Source organism: Amblyomma maculatum, chromosome 1, assembly GCF_055883805.1.
Source record: "Amblyomma maculatum isolate TAMU_Amacu chromosome 1, ASM5588380v1, whole genome shotgun sequence".
NCBI lineage: Eukaryota > Metazoa > Arthropoda > Arachnida > Ixodida > Ixodidae > Amblyomma > Amblyomma maculatum.
In genome coordinates this window covers 240,453,988-240,475,593 of record NC_139344.1, presented here as the reverse complement: position 1 = coordinate 240,475,593, position 21,606 = coordinate 240,453,988, and the positions used below count along the sequence as shown (strand labels likewise).

General features: G+C 45.7%; 1 protein-coding gene across 6 annotated transcripts in view; it reads right to left on the bottom strand.

Annotated features, from left to right (window-relative positions):
* Nucleotides 1–12,740: 12,740 nt before the first annotated feature.
* The window catches only part of ncm (pre-mRNA-splicing factor nucampholin), a 70,068-nt gene continuing 61,202 nt past the window's right edge, over nt 12,741–21,606 (bottom strand). For all 6 annotated transcript variants that reach the window (XM_084590686.1, XM_084590687.1, XM_084590688.1 and 3 more), the window contains 2 exons: nt 18,386–18,487; nt 12,741–14,684 (listed from right to left, as the gene is read on the bottom strand). In XM_084590686.1, the coding sequence (XP_084446812.1) occupies nt 14,507–14,684; nt 18,386–18,487 (280 nt within the window). In that variant the 3' untranslated portion in view covers nt 12,741–14,506. The remainder of the gene's footprint in view (nt 14,685–18,385; nt 18,488–21,606) is intronic.

Below are 21,606 nucleotides of genomic sequence, written 5' to 3'. Positions count from 1 at the left end.
ACACGAATTTGTTTACTAAAACAATTCAGTCAGAACCGCGCTGCTAGATTCATCCACTCAGATATCTCTTATCGTTCTAGTGTCATTGCCATAAAATCTAAAACTAACCTACCCGACCACGAGACACGGCGCAAAATCTACAGACCTCGCCTCTTTCATAAGTTCTATCACTCATCCCTCACAAATAATATCAAACCAGCATCATGGACATCTCCTTTCGCACCAGCCACGCCAAAGCAGTTTATCCACCTCACGCACGTAATACTGCACACCTGCATTCTTTTTTTGTTCAAACAGCAACTGACTGGAATGCCCTGCCTGCCGAAGCCGCACTCCACACCATATGTAATATTTTAAAAACCTAATCGAAAATATTGTTCTTTAAACCAAATTGTTTTTCATTGTATTAATATTTGCATTGCCTTGTATTTCCCCTCATATAATACCCCTATTTGGAGCATTTAAGGTGTACAATAAATAAATAGTTTTGACTACATCTTGTACACTAACGTCGCACAGCGTACGAGCGTCCGCTTTTGTGTTTCCTCTAGATCGTAATTACCTCACTCCTCGGTAGGCACCTACACCACGCGAAAGAATGAATTGTCGTAATGGATAGCTCCGGAATAATTTCGAACCCTGGAGACCTTCAACGTGTATTGCCACAGGTACGCCATCTTTTACGCAGCCAGTGGCGGGTGCCGACATATGCGCCATCTTGCGTGCGATAAAGTTTTGAAAAAGAAAAGAAAAAATGCCGAGGCTTAGCTAAGGTTAAGCCTAGTCAGATACGAAGCATATTGGTGGCTAGGCTTGGTCGTTCTTTTTCAAGTCGCTGCCGTCGCTCTTCAGAAGTTTCTCGGGCACGCCTAATTCGTTTCGTAGCATTCCAGCGTTCCGAACTGGTAGAAGTATTGTCAGACTCACTGGCCGCACTAGTGGAAGCATTGCTGACAAGTTCCTCGCTTTGTTCTTCAGTTGTTGTAGAACGTTATCGCCGAGCCGCATATTGAGCACGCCGCTTGGTTAGACGTTCTTCACGCTCTTCATCGGTCTCTGTAGCACGCCGCAGCTTTCGCTTCTCATTCCAACAGGCAGCCCTGTCTTGAGGAGGCATCTCAACCCCGTGTGTGCCTAGCAGAAGCAGGCGGTATCACGTGTTCACTACAGCGCACCTAACGGTAGAAGTGGGAAGCGCATTGGTAGCGACGCCGCGCTCTACTGCGCGAGCCGGCTGCCCATTGTTGTTGTTGTTGAGAAACCTTTATTTCCACCGAGAAGAAGCTCCGTTTCGGACTCCCCGGCACGCAGGCCTGATGGAGCCTTACCCAGGAGCCTCGCGAACTAAGGTCTGGTGAATATACATTGTTGCTTCACGGCCTCAGCCGCCAGGCGGATGGCTTGCTGCTGCTGAGCGGGGTCCTCGCTTCGCAGCAGGGTCTCCCAGGCGTCTCTATCTATATTTTCTTTAGCTCCTGGGCTGTTGTTACATTCCCAAATAATATGATCTAGAGTGCCCCATCTCCCACATGTTATGCAATGTAGATCCTTTTCATCTTTTGAAATTGTTGCATATACCCAAAAGGGACTAATATGATTGCCCCCTTGTAGCCTCCTCCATGCAATTGCCTCCCAGTTTCCGAGGGAACGGTCTGGCGGCGGATAGACCCTTCTGCTTAGTTTATAGTGCTCTGTAACCTCTTTATACGAGATTAGGCTATCTTTTACACCCATGCAAGAGGGCTGCTCGGCAGCCACCCGGTGATAGAGAGCTCGGGCAAACTCGTGAGCAGCCTCATTCCCTGCGATGGATTCATGTGCTGGTATCCATATAATTTCCACGTTGCGCTCAAGCGGCCTCGATTCGAGGACTCGTTTAGCTTCTTCTGATATTCTTCCCTTACCAAAATTTCTGACCGCATTTTTGCTATCGCATAGTATGAATTTAGTCTTGGTACCGACACAAGCGAGCGCTACTGCCAATTCCTCCGCCGCGTTGGCGCCTCTAGTGCGGCTTGAAGCCGATACTACAGGTGCTCCTGTTCCGTCGACTACTGCGGATACGGCTGCTCCTTGCCGTCCACATGCAGCATCTACGTAGGCCACTTGTTCTGCTGGTTGTTCTCCCATTCTTTTCTCGTAGGCTCTGGCTCTATGCCCGCGCCTCTCTTTGTTATATTCGGGGTGCATATTTTTTGACATAGGCGGGACGCGTATCCTGGCTCTTATCTCTTCCGGGATATCCACTGTCTTATGGGCAGTGTATCCCGGTTTGATGTCTATCCATTCTAGTATTTTTCTTCCTGTTTCAGATTGGCTAAGTCGCTCCAACTGAGCTATTCTAACTCCCTCAGCTAGCTCGGCCCATCTGTTGTGGATACCCATTTTCTCAAGACGTTCCGTTGATGTGGATATGGGAAGTCCCAGAGCCCTCTTGGCACATTTCCTCAGTATCCTGTCTAGTTTATCTATGTTCTCTTTGTTCATATTTAAGTACGGCGTTGCATAGCAGATTCTGCTTGTTATGTACGCCTGTGATATTCTTAGGAGGCTTCTCTCTTTTAGGCCTCTCCCTTTTACTGCTATCCTTCTGAATATTCCTTGCACTTGATCCGCATATGTTGCTAATTTCTTTATGGTATTGGTATTGTTGCCTTTATGATTGATAACCATACCCAGGACCCTCATCTCTTCGACCTGCGGCACCTCTAGGCCCTCTACTACCACTTTGCTGTTTATTGGCTTTTTGTCTCTGCTGTTGGTGTTGTACCTAAAGAGCTCCGACTTCTGCGGTGAGCATGTTAGTCCTCTGTCGGCTGCATACTTCACCACGGCGTCTGCAGCTCTCTGCAGGCTCCACTCAATTTCTGCATCACTTCCATTGTTCATCCAGATGTTAGTATCGTCAGCATACATGCTGAACTTTATTCCAGAGATCTCATTCAGCTTAGCTGGGAGGCCTCTCATTGCTATGTTGAATAGAAATGGAGATAACACGGCACCTTGAGGGGTTCCTTTGCTTCCTAGCCTTATGCTGGGAGACTCTGCGTCCTGAAATTTAATCACCGCCCTTCTGCCCTGAAGAAAGTTCTTAATGTAATTGTATGTTCTTTTGCCTACGTTTACCTCCTCAAGACCTTTTAGTACCGCGTCATGTCTGATATCATCGAAGGCCTTCGTGAGGTCTAGGCCTAGGATCACCTTAGTGTCTAGCCCTTTCTTGTCTATGATATCATGTCTTAGTCTGAACATTATGTCCTGCGTGCTGAGCTTAGGTCTGAACCCTACCATCTCATGCGGCCATAGGTTTTCATCCTCCAAGTATTTTGTTAATCTCGCTTGCACTACGTGTTCCATGAGCTTCCCCACACACGATGTCAGAGAGATTGGTCTTAGGTTTTCTAACTTTGGTTCTTTCCCCGGCTTAGGAATGAGAATCACTTCTGCCTTTTTCCATTCCTCCGGTAATTTACTTTCTTTCCATACTTTGTTTATGTATCGTGTGATTGCTTCCACCGATCCTTCATCTAGATTGCTAAGCATGACATCTCTCCTCTGCTCTGACGTCACGCATCACGTGGTACTCCTTGGTAGCGACGCCGCGCTCGACGGCGCGAGATGCAGCCCGGTTATGGTGGCTAGAAGGGGGAAGTGGTGCCAGCGCCGGCGTATCCGCCGAGAAAGAGCAATCCTCTGGTTCATGCGCTGCCGCGAAGGCCGCGGTGGCGCTGCGGTCAGCTTGGCGATGCAGTCACGCGATCGCGCGCGTGTGCAGGTTCGCGCGCGGTGTATAGACCAACACCGATCTGTGACGTAAGCACGATGCGGTGGCGCTTCTATCGTCAGCGTGGTCCGACTGGGGGTGAAAAATAGGCTTAGCACCCATAGGAATACATGGAAGCGAAATATTCCAAAGCAGTTTTCTCATTTCACAAGGCACCTGAGATGTCCTTATTCGGTACAGAACAACCATTAAAGCCCTAGAACAGATCGTGGAAGTGTGAAATCTCATTACCGAGGCAAAGTATTTTTAAAACACGAAACGTACCGGGATGCGAGTGAGAGGGCGACCCATAGAAATACATGTAAACACAACTTACCGCAACATTTTGCTCGGTTCATTAGCGTTGAACCCTTCTCATTTTGGAGGGGGGGGGGGGACGTCTTGTACGACGCCCCGTCATGTTGCATGACACACTACACTCTCTTGCAAGTAATGCAAGTCTGACGACTTGCGGGACCGCTCACAGCACAATAAACTGACCGCGCACAGTTGCAGACGACCGTGCACCACCCGTTGTCGCTAGCAGACGCACCGGAGCTGGAGGCGGTCGCGGTGGGTATCGCCAGCTACGCTGTCGTCTGCTGCAATGCGCGAATCTCGTTCGGTTCATATTGTCGTATGGGGTTCGAGAACTGATTTTTAAATGTAATTCTGTCTAGGACGTATAACTGGAGCGAAAGTATTATTAAGCTTAATTACCCTATGCGGCAGCATATCATACTGTAAGCGAAACTGCGCGATTCGCTACAACCAGCTTGCCTTTTGGCGATGTCTGGATTCATAACATAGGTTATTCGAGGAGTTTTAAAAGTAGACTGCCTCCGTAATGACGCACCATACTTTATCCCACACTTCTTCAAAGCGATGCATGGTCAACGTTTAACGACCGGCCACCACTTCTGATGCTCTGCGAAATGAGAAAAAATGTTCCGGTAAGTTTTGTTTACATGTATTTCTACGGGTCGCCCTCCCAATCCGCGCCCCAACTTGTTTCGCGGTGTTTTAAAAATACTTCGCCTCGGTAATGAGATTTCATATTTTGACGATATGTTCTAGGATGTTCATAGTTGCTTTGTACCCAATAACGACATCACAGGTGCCCCGTGAAATGAGAAAACTGCTTAGAAATATTTCGGTTGCATGTATTCCTATGGGCGCTAACCCTATTTTTCACCCCCAGCCGACTGCGACGCCGCGAGCGCCCCCTTTGTTTGTAAACACGGTGTTGGTCTATAGGAAGCTTGCATGAAGCGATGCATGGTGGGTAATCCGCCATGATGTTGTCGACAGCGGACGACGAGCAGCACAGCTACAGTGGTTAGAATACTGTTGCACGGCTACCATATAGCGCAGCCAGGCTGAATTGACAGTGCCTTGCTTTTTTTTGACGGTCCACCGAGAAAATACGCGGCTGCATGTTCGTGCGCTCCACTTACCTGCGTACAGGGTGTCGGCAGATTCCTGATGAACGTATGCGTCGACGTTAATTGTGCCAAAGATCGGGCACCCCATGAAGGAATGCAAAGCAATGCGGCGCGGACCCGGTCAAGCTACGCGCGGACGACTGACTGCACTATCCATCTGGGCCCGTGGCCGCCAGTCGACATTGCCGTCATTCATGATTTCTAGTCCTGGCGACTAGCTTGATACTTGCCCGGATTGGCGTCGATCTCGCGCCTGTTGGCCCGTGCGAGCCATTCGCGTCGGCGTCGCTTTAGAGTGATCCTTTGCCTTCTCGCACTCTTGCAGAAGTATTTTTGGACCTGCAGTCGGCCTGTCCGATCGCGCCAGCATCGTCTGCGCGCATATGCGACCTTGCAGACGAGGCTGTGTGGCACTGCCGTGCTACGTCGTCTAAAGTCCCGCTTTAACCAAGCCGTATGGACGTGCTTGCGTGTCATAGGGATAACGCGAATGCAGAGGGTTTAGGCGGGCTGATTCTGATATGAATAGGAGCGACCGCTGGCAGCTTCTGTCCATGGCATAGGGGTACGCGAATTAAAATATGGCAGGCTAATTGTCAGTTCAGTTCAGTCGTGTCCGACTCTTCGTGACCCTATGGACCATATCACGTCACGCTTTCCGGTCTCTATCTTCCTAACATCACACAACTTCATCTGCAGAACCTCGAGGATGCCATCTAACCATCGCGGTCGCTGCCTACCCCTTCTCACCCTCCCACTAGTTAGTGATTAGTTAGTCATTAGCCACAACTATTACTAGTACCAGTTAAGGTGACACCGATGATGTCACCATTATTTCAAGGTACTACGATATACTACATCATTGATGGCGTCATCTAACAAGCGTCGGACGGACACGATCATGGCCTTAAAATATAGCCTCTGAATATGGGCTAAGTTCACGATCACCATGCATTTACTGTTATAAATTGTGAAGTGGCAGACAACCACGATCGGCAGCGGCCGCCCCATGTTATCGGTGTCATGCAAACAGGTCGACGCCATTGGCTGGAGGGTCTTCTCCAAAGGGCACGTCCGTTTTCTCCCTATGTGCGGCATACTTACATAATGTTTCCAAACATTCTTGAAAACAGTGAGTTCCAAACAAACAGTATTCGCAGGAACACACTCAGCCGCGGTGGACACAATACACTGCATAACTATTTTACTTATCCAGCTAATTTTTGTCATAGTTCCGTGGTTAGTCTCAATGGGAAGTTGCTGTTATATCAGTTTTTGAAACGAAGAAAAGCTCATTCTCGAAAGCTCCGCAGCACGAAGAGAATCAGAAGGAATAACTTATTTGGTGTCCGGCAGGGTTTAACGCGGCGGGGCCTATAGGTCTTCCACGTGGAAACGTCGATATCGTATCTTCGCAGCCACGAGGGCCTGCTGGACGGCCCAGAGTTGGTCGTTGAGGCTGGAGCTGCGCAGAGCGGCAGACCACCTAGACGAGGGTTTCGGCAGGGATTAACACCTGTCAACTGTGCCTTGCACTCCCAGAGTGTTCGTAGAGCCGCGCCGGAAGATCGGCACAGACTCGACGTATGAGTGTGGCGCTCAGTTCGAACTGAAACTGGCATTGTGCCAGAGGAGGAGAATAAGGAGAATTGAAGAGGCCCAGCAAGAACTGGATGTAGGGCTTCCCGACATTACGTTTGACAGGAGCTGCCAACTCGGGCCTCTCGTTTCATATGGGAGGACCATATCGCAATCAGCTTGCCAAAACCCTTGCATTGAAAACAGAGAGAAGGACGTGCCGTAGTGGAGGGCTTCGGACCACCGCGCGATAGAGGCTTTCGCCTCATTGCAGTTTAGTGATCCAAAGTGCCCCCCCCCCCCCCCCCCCATTTTTTTTTGTTTACAGCGGCGGTGCGAACATATAACACGTCGGAGTAGAACAGACAGTTCGAATTCCGCGCCGTAGCCACGCCAGACGACGTGTCTGTACACAGCTTCCAGCGCGTACCCAGGGCTGCTTCGGTTTCGTCCGAAAAAAAAAAAAAAAAAAAAAAAGGAAAGAAAAACGTCGGATTTCTGCGCGCGTTGGAGGGCTTTCTTCGTTTCTAGAACTGACATGGCATCGCCTTGCTCAAGACTTCGAACAATTGGGACTAACCACGGAACTAACCATGCAACTGCTATAACTGAAAAGTTGATCAGTGCGTTTTTAACCGTACAATTACTAGTTCTGGAGCAAACTGTGTCCGTCGCACCTAAGAGTTCCTTCCCACATTTTTTTTCTTTTTCTATTTCAATCCTGGGAATTTTCAGGCGTGTATATACGCGAGCGTGCATATGGATATAAGCTTATAGACTTGGGCGTTTCCATACTCCATAATGTTCGCTGGGCTGTTTTGTCGTGCGCCTGACGTCAACACGGCGGAAGCCAACGTTACGTGGAAGCGGAACCGGTTTGCAACAACCCAAAGAGGTGTTTTGACCTCCTCCTCGCCCGATAGATAACTTGAGCCAAGGGTTAAAAATATATTTGAGGTAGGCCATGGAAACTAGTTGCATACAACTGCCTTGCGCACCATATGCATTTTTTTTTGTTTTTCAATTAGCTCATTAACCTAACTTCTCTACTTTATAAATGTTGACTTCAGACCATGAATGTCATAAATGGCGATAAAGAAAGCCTCACGTGTCCGATCTCAAAAGAATGCTCGCGAAACAAATAAAATCACATGACTAGCACATTCGCAGGCTGCAATTGACCTCAGTCGCAGTATGAGTAAACGAAACCAGCTGCGGCCGTCTCTCTCCGCGCCCGTTGCAACGGCAGGCCAGTAAGACTGCGATTGTTTCTTCGCCCGTGCCAGCCAGCCGGCGCACATGAACGCGGAGAGCTCGCTCCATCGCCATGTCAGCCTGACGCTGCAACAGGGTCGTAAGTCACGGCTGCAGCTGATATCGTTCGCTCAAACCACGACTGCGAGGGCCACAATCATGGCGCGCAAACGCACCAGTCACGTGATTTTATTTGTATTTCGCGGGCTTTCTTTTTGAGCTTAGGGGAAAAAAAAAAAAAAAAAGGTAATCGTGAGAATTTTTTTTTTTTTTATCGTAAATAGTGGTTTCTGAAGATGCTCTCCAAATTTGCAAATCACATTTATAGTCTAAAGTCAATATTGAGTAAATTTTTTAAAATTAATATTACAAAAAAATTCCTTGGTGAGCAAGACGACTGGCAGCTGCAAGCAACTGGTTTCCCTGGCCTACCTAAAATATTTAATTTTTTAATCCTTGGCTCAAGATAGCTGGGACACCTGATATGCATATATATATAAAAGCTGAAAATGCAATTCTGCTTGTGGCTGGCAATTACAGATTGCAGCTGTACATGTGCGGAAATTGTTTTCAGTTCTTGTGAGTTCTTGTATGCCCTTTGTCAGAAGTTAAGAGGCCAAGAGAGTTTGCTTCTGGGCCACACCACACGGCTCATTATACCTTTCTAACATTCAAATTCCTTGAAGGTGAAGACTCTGGCCCAGCCCTATCTGAAGATTAGAATTTCAATGGATGGTACAAGAGCCGGCCCATTTGACAGCTTAGAAGCAAACCTATTTCGCCTCTAAACTTTTGACAAGGCTGTGCACAACAGCAAATTCAGAGTGTCAGCTCTATGTGAGCATGCACATTCACTGAAATCATGTTGTCGTCGACATTAGTGATATTTCCTCCCCCCTCACTACACTGTCATGCCATTTGATAAATGGTGGGAACACGATTCATGCTCGAGACACTGCACATAAGCAGGAGGCCACAGTCCGCAAAGGACCAGCAGGTGAAGGAACACTGGTAGCAAAAGTGTAGTGTGGCCTGCACCTGCAGATCCCACGATCAGAACAGATGTTTTGCTGACATCGAGGCAAAACGATGGAGAACTGGATGGTGCCACAATTCTCGGAACCAAAGCACACAGATTGGTCAGCGCCACACTGACCGCCCACACCCCATTACTTGTTACTGCACTCTGCTACTCGAGCGCACACACCAATGAACTGCAATGTGTTGCTGTTACTCCCCTAGCGTGACATCACACGTGGCTGGTAGGTGCCTTCGTGAAAATTAATATATTAACAGATATTGCTGTCTGCAAAGTCACTTCGCAGACAGCAGTATCTGTTAATATATTAATTTTCACGAAATAGAACCACGATGTGGCGGCAACAGGAGCTATATAGGGAACCCAAGCTCAAGTTTCGCCGCGCGACGGCAGCGCCCCATTCCTGGCGTGATGGCGAAATGTGAAACGATGGGGCTTCGCCGGAGCAGATGCTCCACTAGCCTCCTGTGCACGCGCGGCAATCGCATTGTGCCTGGCGGTTATTTGGCGATACAAAAACGCTTCCGCTGATGCGAAACGGAGGTAGGAAGTAGCATCGTGTCCTTGGTAGCCACAATTGTAGGCGAAGCACCAAAAGACGAGGCTCACGTGTGAAACTTTAAGATTCCTTTGGAAGCGTGTCCGCAAGACCAGTTTTCCAACCGCATGACAGCATTCTGAGAAGTCTCACGTTCTTTGTTGAAACGAAAAGAGCCAATTTCTCCTGTCTGTCTTATACCCAGATGCAATGTCAAGCTCCTTCGTGGAAACATATTTGAGCAGTGCTTTGAGCAATGCGCAGCAAAGTCATTCTCCTCTCCAATGCCGCCTCCCCCCCCCCCCCCCCGATTCTTGACGGAATTGAAGTATTTCAATGTTTTTTTTTGTTTTTTTTTTTCATTGCCGATGTCATGGATGAGCTCAGTAGTGAGACAGGCACCAACTATCGGAGCCTATTGAGAGTATGTACCAGTTTCTAGCATTTGAAAAAAGCATTTTTTTTTTTTTTTAAGTTTTGGGAGGGGTGGGGGGAGGGGCAAAGGAGTTATTAGTGGCTTTCTTTGCTTGTGAAGATTTTGAATGAAAAAAACTGATAGCACTGCATTCTATTGCAATATTCGACACTAGCGACATTCTTCACGAAATTGTTTCCTGAAAAAGTAGCGAACACATACGGGCTGTCTCATGTTGATGGCCATTTTCTTATTTGTAGCTGCCGAACATATTTTGCTAAGTGTTCTATCTGGATACTTGGACGTATACATACAGGAAAAATCTGTTGAAAGCTTGTATGCATGAAACCGTAAAAGCTGGGATCAGACAAATTTAACCCACCGAGGGCAATACATTTCGTCTGCCTTAGCACCAAGTACAGACTTGCAACCTTCCAAAGCACGCTAAGTAAGATACGATTTTACAATTCGGGCGTGCCGTTAATCGAAAGTGCGTCTAGCACGGCAACCACACGAGAGCAGATTAATACATGCATAAAGAAAAAAAAAAAAGCTCAAGGGATATAACTTGCTGCTTCTTTTCTTCTACACCCTTATTTTGGTTCTGCGCACAACAAGGGACACAACAGTATGTTGGCATTATCGACGACAATGGGCATTAACAAAGCCGGCCACGCGAGCCCCTACTGTGCCATTGCCGTTCCTCAATTCAGCTACCCTTAAACATGGGGGAAACGCGCGCGGCCGCTAGCAGATTTTGCATAAGGTCTACAGTTAAACCTAGTTATAACGAAATTGTAAAATGCCCGCATTTTTTCATTACATGCAGTTTTTGCGTGAGGACCCCAAAAAAAACAATGTAGACGAAGACCAGATTATGAATTGATGTAAGGCAAACCACCTTGAAAGTGTTAACAGTAAATCAGAATTATTCGAAGTCATGGAAGCGGTGAAATGTTCCGCGATCGCACTGATAGCGCGGCGCGACTGCGGCGGCAGCCTCCACCTCCTCTGCAGCTCGCACGACGCATCTACGAGGGAGCGGGGAAAAGAGGTGGAGGAGGAATCAGTCTGGGGGAGAGCGCGCGCATTGGCGCCGCTGCAGCCGCGCCCGCCCACCGCCGTTGCCCCAGGAAACCAACTCAGCCTAGCGTCGCCAGCGCGCTGCGCTGTTCCCACTACTGACGCGCGGTGGCCCGCGAGTAACCGCGTGGCAGCGATGAACGTGCGCTGCTCGCCCCGCATCTTTTTTCTGTTATTTTTTGCTGCTTTTAAGTATGAATTATTGTAGTGCCATGTTCCGACAGCAAAAGCAGCGGAGACTGCTGCGTCTGCCAAGCAAATGCAGCGTCTGCGCTGAAACGCGAAGCGCTGGATCAGCTGCGGTCGCTCGTTGCTATAGTAGGCGTTCCTCTCACTTCAGTTCGAATTTTGCGGGGTTGTGCCAAATTTCCAGTGACTCAGCACTAGAGAAGAGGCAGTCGGCACCGCGAGTTCGTTATATCAAGGTCAATCACCGCGACATGTTCGTTACATGGAGGTTTCAAATACATGCACTTCAATGGGGGTGGCATTGGGGAATTGAAAAAATTCATAATATCAAGGAATTCGCTACATGGAGGTTCATTACATAGAGGTTTAACTGTATAACTAAAACAGTTTTTTTCAGGTCAAAACACAGGTTTCCCTTTCAAAAATGCCGTATTAATCAGGCAACCAAAACCAACTCGCTAAGTTCACTGCACGCTAGGATTAGTTTTAGCATACCACATGCAGCGTGACTGTGAAAGTCATCACAATTGACGCCACATAACTACGTATGCACTTGTTATCAGTGCATGCCCAATTCCGCCAAGGCAGTCTGACTTCCACAGTCGCGATGCACGAGGTATGTTAAAGCATCACTTGGCTCTTTTCGCTCCCACAAAGAAATGAAGAGTCTCAGAACAAGACCTTTTGTGGTTGGAAAACAAGGTTTGCTGTGAGGCTGACAGACTAATGCTCAGCGCACTGTTGTGGCAGCCCACAACACCACACCTCCATTTTACTTTGGCGGGCCATTCTGTCATTTCCAAAATCCCGTCCCTGTGCACATCACAGAAAGTTAGCAGAGTGCCTGTTTCAGCAGCACAGCAAAGCTTCACAGTTCGCTGCCTCGCGATAAATGTGGTGCTGCCATTGTGCGACCAAACTTGAACGAAGACACAATCACAACCAGCGTCTCTGCTCACTCTTTTACAAAAAGAGCAATGTGCAAGTGAAGGCATGGAAAGGATAAACGCAAAAGAATGACAGAGGGTAAAAGAGTAGCTATTGCACAATTCTGTGCAAGATGGGAGCAATGCAGAGGCTGTAACGCATGGTACAATGTACTGTGCCACACAGGGAAACCTGATGCAGCGCAGAGAAGTGCACTTGCTGTTTTGTGCTGCCACTGAGTGGATTACAAAACCACACTATAATTGGCATTTCACTTCGCACAGCTGTATATTAAGCAGTATGACTTTACATTGAGTCTTATGGGAGAAAGACCAGGGGCTGGGAAAAGCCGCATTTGAACTGGTCCCGCATTATAAGCGGTTACTTAAGTGGTCTACACTGTACCAAGAAAGTTTAGGCAACTCGATTAATCAGTGGTCCTTCATAATTATTTGCACTGAAAATACAAAGGCAAAAAGAAGGGTTAAGGTACCACTTCTTACAGGTAAGACAGTTCCAAATGCTTTTATGAAACATGATATATGATACAACAGCCTGTACAATACATCAAATGCAAAGAAAGGAGACACCTTCCACCTTAAATCTGTGCGTTCAAACATGTTTCCACTATATTCAGGACCCAATATATCAATTCCTGAATAATAAATAGTGGATAACAAACCTTACAACAATACAAGTTAAAAATGTAACTTCCATTAAAAGCTAAAGACATAGAATCATAACTTTATGAAATGGTCTCACATCTTCCATATGCAAGCTCTATACATGCAAGAGAATATTAGGTATACTGGGAGTCCTGCATAACTTCAGCCAAAGTTTAATTAGACACCAGTGTGCAATAGGAGCACCCAGCTTCAAACATATGCTGGCCACAAGTCAACTAAGAAGTTATAATTAAGCTTTGAAGTTTTGCAGTTAGGGCGAAAATTCCAATGCTAAATTGTGAAGCATTTTAGAAAATTTCAAATTCATCAGTGCACCTTGATATCTGTCACAGATCTGTTTTTGCTTCATTAAAAAGAAAACCTACAACATATTTTTAAAATCAAAGTTCCACATGCCCCTACTGTAAATTTAAAGCTTCCTGCCACTGCCTGCATATCTATCATCCAGCCACTTAAAGAGGCCTTGCCTAAGCGCAGGACTCGTTCATCAACTGCTTGTTTGAGAGTACTGCTGCCTTGTAATTTTTAGCCGTATTTTGCCGGCTTTCCTTTCAACACAGAAACCACAAATTTATGATAAAAATCAAAATCAAAATAAGAAACAGTGAATAAGGCATTTTCCACACTAACTGTTATTTGCACTAGAATTTTTCCCCTAACAAACTGAATTATAAAGTGGTCAAAAATATTGAATTTGTGTGCTTGTAATTTAAGGTGGTACATTTTTAAACTCTCGCTACATTTATGTGCGACATAAGTATATGCATCGCTGGCACCCTATACCCTTGTGCAAATGATGGAGAGGCCTGCAATGGACCAAAAAGATAGAAAAGCGTTACGCTTAAAATGTTCCATTAGAAGCCACTTGCTAATGCTTCATGCAATCCTCAATATGAGCGAAATGAATTCTCCAAGGGCGACATTACTCATGACGTGTCTAGGTCAACAGCTGGCAGAAGCAGCATTACAATCAGTAGAAGGACACTTCTGTAAGAAAAGGTCCAGCGTTCACTGCAGTCATGTACCTTTGCGCCACTTTTACCTACTCGTTCATCAACTGCTTGTTTGAGAGTACTGCTGCCTTGTAATTTTTAGCCGTATTTTGCCGGCTTTCCTTTCAACACAGAAACCACAAATTTATGATAAAAATCAAAATCAAAATAAGAAGCAGTGAATAAGCACCTTTCACTGCATGCTGCTACTTGCAGTCAAAAATTGTCCTCTGGAACCATACCAAGTGCTGCACACTGCTAAACACTTTGAGGCTGGGCATTTGCAGGTGTCTTAGTAGTTAGTAGCCTTATATTAAGGCTTTGATATAAAAAATCTGCACACAGTGCCTAAACAAAATGTATGTACAAGGAATACGTCAATCGTATCTTCTGATACCACGGAAAATTTTGTTAAAAACTTCAGTTAGACCCCACTGAGCTCCAAAAAGTGGGCTCGATTTATAACATAAATAGCATGAAAATGAGTAATAGGCTTTTGAAGGCACTGCTCAACTATGCTTCAACAAAACCATGTCACATGGTACAACTCAATCCACAATGCCTGCGAGGAGAGTCAATAATGGTACATATGCACTCTCAGCTGCTGCTGGAGTCACTGCTCGAATCACTACTTGAATCACTGCTGCTGGAATCACTACTAGAGTCACTGCTTGATGAGCTGGTCTTATTTTTGTCTGCGGGTGCTGCTGAAGCAATCACATCAGGCACTGGAGCTGTCTTTGGTGCAGATTTTAGGTGCTCACGAAGGTCAGCCCTGCATTGAAATCAGATATTTTTAGGTTCTGTAAGGTGTTTACGTTGAAGTGCCAGGGTTCTATAAATAAGCTTGACAAGTTAATGAAGCATGACACTACTATCAAGCGGTGCGCTATTCTAACCAGCAAGAGACTATGAAGTAAATTCTCAAGTGCACAAACATGTGTGGACTGCAAAGCCCAAACAAACTTTCTTTGGGCTCATCCCTAAAATTTTCCTATTCACTAAATACATAGTGGCCAGTTAAATGTTGTCTCTTTTTCCGCTGTGTGTTCTTTGGCACCAACACCTTGTCGTGGGTACCACACTGTCCGAGATGGTACAGTAGACGAGACCGAGCAACAGCTGGACTTGAGGGGAAATAAACTGAGGCTTTATGGCCACTCTAAAGAATCATTACAAGTGGAAGCTGCAAATTATAAAATGGAAAGACTGTTGCAACCCGCCAAAATATGTATGTATTTATATATCTTTAGGCCCCAGAGAGCTGAAATTAAAAAAAATGTCGAACACCTACATTGAAGGCAACATTTTAAGCGTGCGTGTGCGTACACAAAAAAGATTGATAAACCACTGTATTTTATAGTTTATACCAGTGCAAACCTGCCATATCAGCAGAGTAAAAATACAAGCTTTAAGATTTTTCTTAATAAATCAGAGAACAAACCTGAGACGACATATTGCAGAGTTTCTTTAAGACAAACTTTGTTGTTCAGATTCTCTAAAAATTCAATTAAAGATCATTAAACTTTGCCTAGTCTCTTGTAGATACACTGTAAAAAAAAATCTAGTAACTACAAATCATTCAACTTGTGCAGACTTGAAATTGGCCTGCATCAATTCATTACAGTGCTCTAATGACAAAGAGATAACCATCATCAAAATCATATTTTATATGCTACAAATGACCAAGGAACAAAATACAGCTGTTGCCATCACCAGCCCCAATTTTGCAAGTAAACCGCATGCATAATAAACACTGAAGTTTTGCGCAGATCGATAGGTTACCCTACACTGCCATTCACTCCAACAAAAACGGAACCAACCAGTTCCTCTCGGTGTGGACACCACAAGTTTAGTTTAAGACTGATGGAAAAATTTTAGAATCTAATGTTTTTGGCCATATATTGGTTCTTTGCCGCAGTGCAAACATCAGAATGCCAAGAGAAGAGACTCAATTAAAATTATAATAATAAAAAAAAAAAACAAGATGGAGTTGTCTATGTTCCCCCTTTCAAACATATTCAATCAGTGCCAGATGGTATGCTAGAGTAAAAGGCATGTGACAGGTTTATTTGACTGTGTTGTATTGTGCAAAGTAAAAGAATGGAACAAGACTACAAAGAAAAAAGGTGTCAAGAATACAACTGAACAGGGTTTTTCAAAGTTTGGGAGAATCCTCCAGGGTGGAGCAGATTTGTAATAGATTAGAAAGCTGTGTAGCTCTTTTTTATAGCAGTATGACAGCACATCGGTGGGTACTAATGAGCAATAACTCCTATATTGCAAATAGGTTTGTGTGTACGTTTGTGAACCACAAACAGCAGCTAGCCATGCATGTGATTTTTTTCTAATATGCTGTTCAGAAGTATATATGTGAACTGTAAGTGCCTTGAGCAAACAATGGGCATGTGTTCTTCCATGTAAGAAAATAGCTGTTGATGAAAAAGCTGAAGTTAAGCATGATACTTTAGGTGGTACACAGTACATTTAGAAAATGTTTACTCCTTGAAGTGCAAAATATTGTTTCCTCACAAATCCCTCCCCCGAGATGTTTGCCTCATTAGTGCTGAGTAGCGACTGTGATCATGAAAACATGCTATCAGACTTGATAACAAACATCACCTGGGCGGTATACCGAGTGCGGGTTATAAAAATGCGAATAATTGCATAAACCCTGCTCTTTTATCGTTATTCACTGAGTGTGTGTGTGTGTCATGACATAGCAATTAGTACCTCTCTGAGCACAGTGTACGCTCATGTATAATCGATTATTTTAGCCAGTGCCGAGAAGATGAACAAATTTACAAGGTTCAGTCACATCTGTTTTAAAGGCAGTACTGGATCTCCTGACTGTTGTTCAATGACTTGCGCTGTGCAGCAACAATTTAAATAGAAAACTAAAGCAAAACACTGGAACAGTAGAGAAGTAATATTTGAACCCAGATATGAAACTGCAGCTTTCATGGCAATAACCATCAAAAACCTTACAAGCTATTTTTCTAGCTACCTCATGCATTTCTGACATGCTATATTTACCATCATACTATATTGCTGATTATACGTCAAAATTTTTTGAAGTAGTGCGATCAAGCTGCGGTTGCCTTATACTGCCAAATATAAGTCAACCTTTCTTTTGAACTAGTTTCTGCAACAAGTGTCAGACGCGGCAGGAAAGCGGGCTTCTTAAAGAACAGGAATGTATTAAGCCAAAGATGCGGTCAAAATTTTTGTTTTCATTCAGCCTTTTATGAAAAAGAATTGTTTTGTAGACGGGCATTCCATGTAAAAACTGGCAACACTGTGTCATAAATCTAATACAACCCAATCCCAAGTCACGTAATCAGTCACACGTTTTCAGAAGCACCTTCGCACATTTTTTTCATGCCTGGTCGCCAGTTCTACGTTTTGCTTTGTTAGTGTCTTATTGTTGACTGTCCCAGCAAAGTCAGTGATAGCATGCCGATGACTAATTGAATAAAGAAAGCAGTAGTGGACACTAGATGTGTCGCCTTATAATCGGCAATATATGGTAACACAGCTTAATATGCCATATAAGTTGGTACGCAGCTTTAATACAAATTTTGCACTTTTATTATTTTTTACAAATTAAACCTTACAGGTTGACTAAAGGAAGCTTCAAGACACCAGCAATCAATTAAGGCAACATGCACACCACATCACATACTGCATCTGCAGTGGCACACTGCTAAGCGGAATTCAACAATTCGTCCCGAGGAATGCGCGGCAGGACAAATAAAATGTAAATGGCTGCATTTTATTCTATTACAGTTCATTGGCATCCGCAGCACTGCCCATGCAGCATGTTAACTGCAGTTATCCTACACAGGTGCATGAAAAATGCACCGCTAGAGAGTGCAATGGGACACTTTTGTTAAATTTCCTCAGCATGTGGTATTTTTGCCGAAACGCTGAATTGTGTGCTGATATGAAATTTTTTTTACATCTCGGCACTTCAGAAGAAGGTTGGCTGCCAAGCATGGCCACTTAGATTCACGAGGTGGGAATTCCCACGTGGCAGAGCAACCGAAAGTTTTTTTTTTTCTATCCTTAGGATAAGGCCATGGCTGAAGGGGTGGCAGCGTAACGGGGCTGTATGCTTGTCTTTATATCTACATTATCTAGCAATCTTTTAAGCAGCTTCCTTGTGAAGGGGGTGCATGAAACCTTTGCACAGCAATGGTGGTAGCAACTTGAAAGTGACTGGGAGTAAAAGCTTTCTGCGGTAGCTGCACATGCTGGCCGGCCGAGAGTTTGAAGAGCATAATTTTGAAAACAGGATTAGCAATATGCGAATAAATATGACAAATATATAGCAATCAATCATACAGAGGCTGCTACAGTTGCTTCTCTTAAATGATTACAAAAATATGAAGCTCTCCCAAAGTTCTTTTGAGGGTCTAACTACAGCTGCAATATCTACATTTACCGTAATGTTTAACTATAAATATTACTTACGTCAGTCCGCCAAGGCCAATTGATGTGAAGAAATTGATTGCAAAACGGGTATTCTTGGGCAAATTCCGAGGAAAGAGACCTTCGAAGGCATCTTGCAATGTACTGCAAGAGAAATTACAACATTGCCATAAAAATGATGTCACCACTTATAAAAAGATAAAAATTGCATTTTAACACCTATATTTCATGACAATTTTGTTTACCTGTATAACTGCAGGTTTTTTGTGCACCCAAAGAAACTGCCCAAAGAATAATCATCTATCATCATGCCATTACAGTGCAGTCCACTTATAACGACACCAGATATAATAACGTATCACTTATAAAGATTCTTGGGATTTATCAGTTTTCCCATTAGCCCAATGTAAAAATAAACCAGATATAACGATCATCGGCGGTACATCGAATACAACGATAGTTTTATCGCTGCCAGGTGAATGTTTACCACGAAAATTTTTCTGTATGTTTAATAAAAATAAAATACCAAGAAGAGAATGACGTGAAAACTCGACATATGTGGTGAAAACGGACTGCCATGAAGAAATCCGTGAGCGCAATTGCGTGTGATTAGGAAATGAGCACTATCATCATCACAATCGCTGCGTGTTGCCGCGCAAAGAATGCAGCCGTATCGTCATCGTCGATTGTGCGTTCCACTGGTGGCCTGTTTTGACGTGGCAATTGCAGCGTGGGAAAAAGAAAAGGCGGTCTTAGAGCACGGGTTTCAGGCAGAGCGCAAGGAGCACGAAGCCGCAGAGGAAGAGGTAGAGTTTCTGCGAAGAGCGATCCAAGGCCCGACTTCTACCTTCGAAATCGGCCAGACCCCGGGAGCTGCGGAGTTGACAGGCGATGTCCGTAACTATATGATGGATGCTGGGGAGGAACAGAATCTGCCTGTGAGCGGTAGTGAGGATGACTCTGACTGTAGTGACCAAAAATGCGAAACCGGCGTGAATTCTTTGCTACCAGAGGGATGCAGTGCAGGCAGCAGAGGAAGTCGGAAGAAAGAGACGACAGATGGGGGAACCATGCGTGCTGCCTGTCTGCCGGTAAGGCCCATGGGTGAGACTGAGTGGAAGCCACAAAGAAGAACGCAGAAGAAGTGGAAACCAATTTCTTCAACCGAGTCACCCGCTCCAGAGTCCCCCCAGCCAGAGGTGACAGCACAGCAAGGAGGCACTTCAGCTACACCGCAGAGGCAATGAAAGGCCTTTCTCTTCGAGGATGAAAATGCATTCCTGGTGAAGCCTACTGTTCTCCGAGTGTCGCAGTGGAGCAGGCAGGTTCAGATCAGAACGAAAGAGCACGCGACAGTCCAGAAGATATGCACCAGCATCGACTGTGCCAAGGTCATATGGAATGCGAGTCGAGCACTGATGGTTGTACATGCTGGACTCAAAAACTTGTTCCAGAGCAGTGCTCATGAGACTGTAGTCAGGGAACTCCCAAGCCAAGCTGCTGGCCTGGATGCAGAAAGCTCTGAAACACAGATTCCTACAGTACGGCTTCCCAGAGTCGAAAGCTCTGAAACACAGATTCCAACTGTATGGCCCCCCAGAGCCGGAAAACCCTAATGACCCGGCATGCCAATGGAACGAGGACCTGAGGGACACCTGCAAAGAGCTGGGACTGCAAGTTGAGTTTATGTACTCCAGCTGGGCCATGACGGGGGAGCATAAAGGGTACCAATACACTGCTGACGCGGCTGCGGAGTTCGGTCGCTTACTGGGAAACCAGTTCAGGGCTTTTTTAGACCTACACATTTGCAGAGAGGGCCAGCAAGGCCGCAGGCAGACACTCCCCACAGCTGCATCACTCATGAAGGCCTTAGCTCCTACTACATTGACTATGCATAACGTCCCAACGATTGGCAGTCCCTCTCTCTCAAGAATGACGACTGACAAGGGAGGCAGTTGGAGCTTGGGTAGTGACCACAACTGGATTTTGGTGGAGTTTGGTGGTGTAAACAAAGATGTGGAGAAGGCACTGACAGAAAAGTTTTCCTCTCAGACAGCGACATTGAACAGATGGCGAACCACCTGGAAGCGGCGCCAGTGGGTACCTGCCAGAAAATAGTGGAAACGGTACAGGCTACCCTTCGGTGAAATAAAGGTATGAGATGGAAGCGAAAAAGGCACACACCTAAGCAGTGACGGGACAGTACAATTCGAAATGCTGTGACAGCAAGAAAGGTAGCATGCTGAAACCATTGAAGAGCAATGAGGTCTAAACAACCTGAGAGTACCTGCCATGAGCTGTGGGAAATCTATAAGAACGGATCGCAACTGAACTGATCCAGACCAAAACTCGAGTGGTCGACAGGGCTTTCTTGGAGAATTTGAGGAGAAGCAGCCGCAATGCCCCAAAGAAGTTCTGGCGCTTTCTGCGGAGAGCCTATGATGGGGCATCACCCCAACCGCAGTTGGTCTTAAGCCCTGTCGAAAACAGAAGGCCTACAATTTATGACAGAACGGGCCACACAACAGTTCACGGAGCGAGAGAGGACGGACAAAGCAAGCGACAGGGGCAACCTGACAGCGCCTGAAAGAGACCCATACAACTCGCTGGGCCCCACTGGGAAGCGGGAGTTGGAGAATATTATCGCCAGGATTCAAGAGAACACAGCAATGGGGTTAGGTGCTTTCCCTGCGGCCCTATTGAAAAAAATGGGACCAAACGAGGCCCGAGTCCCCTAGTGAGCTCCTTCAATCAGGAGAAGTACCTAGGGATTGGACTGTAGGCCATATGTTCTTTCTGTACAAAGGAACTGGAGATCTCAGTGAAGGCAAATCGTAGTACAGGCCAATCACAGTTACCCCAGTACTTTACGTCAACTACGGACAGCTTTTCTGGACGTAGAAAAAGCATATGATAACTATTTGAAAAGGGTCTGCGCCTAACTGTGGTGGATCGGCTGCGGGAGCTGTACACAGCGGCGTCTGTGGTGACAGAGTGAAAGGGCCTTCAGTCAGAACCCGTGACTGAAACAGGGATGCCCTCTATCCCCACTTTTGTTCATGTTGATGCTGAGTGACTTGGAACGTGACCTGGAGACATGCAGAGCAGGGTTTGACTTTTCCTATATGATTGAAGGCAAGGTCAAGTCCCAAAAGCTTCCAGCTCTTCTGTATGCAGATGGAATTATATTAGTGGTCGATGCAAGAGAGGGGCTGCAACAGCTCATAGATGTGTGCAGCGTACGAGCAGATCATCTGGGACTG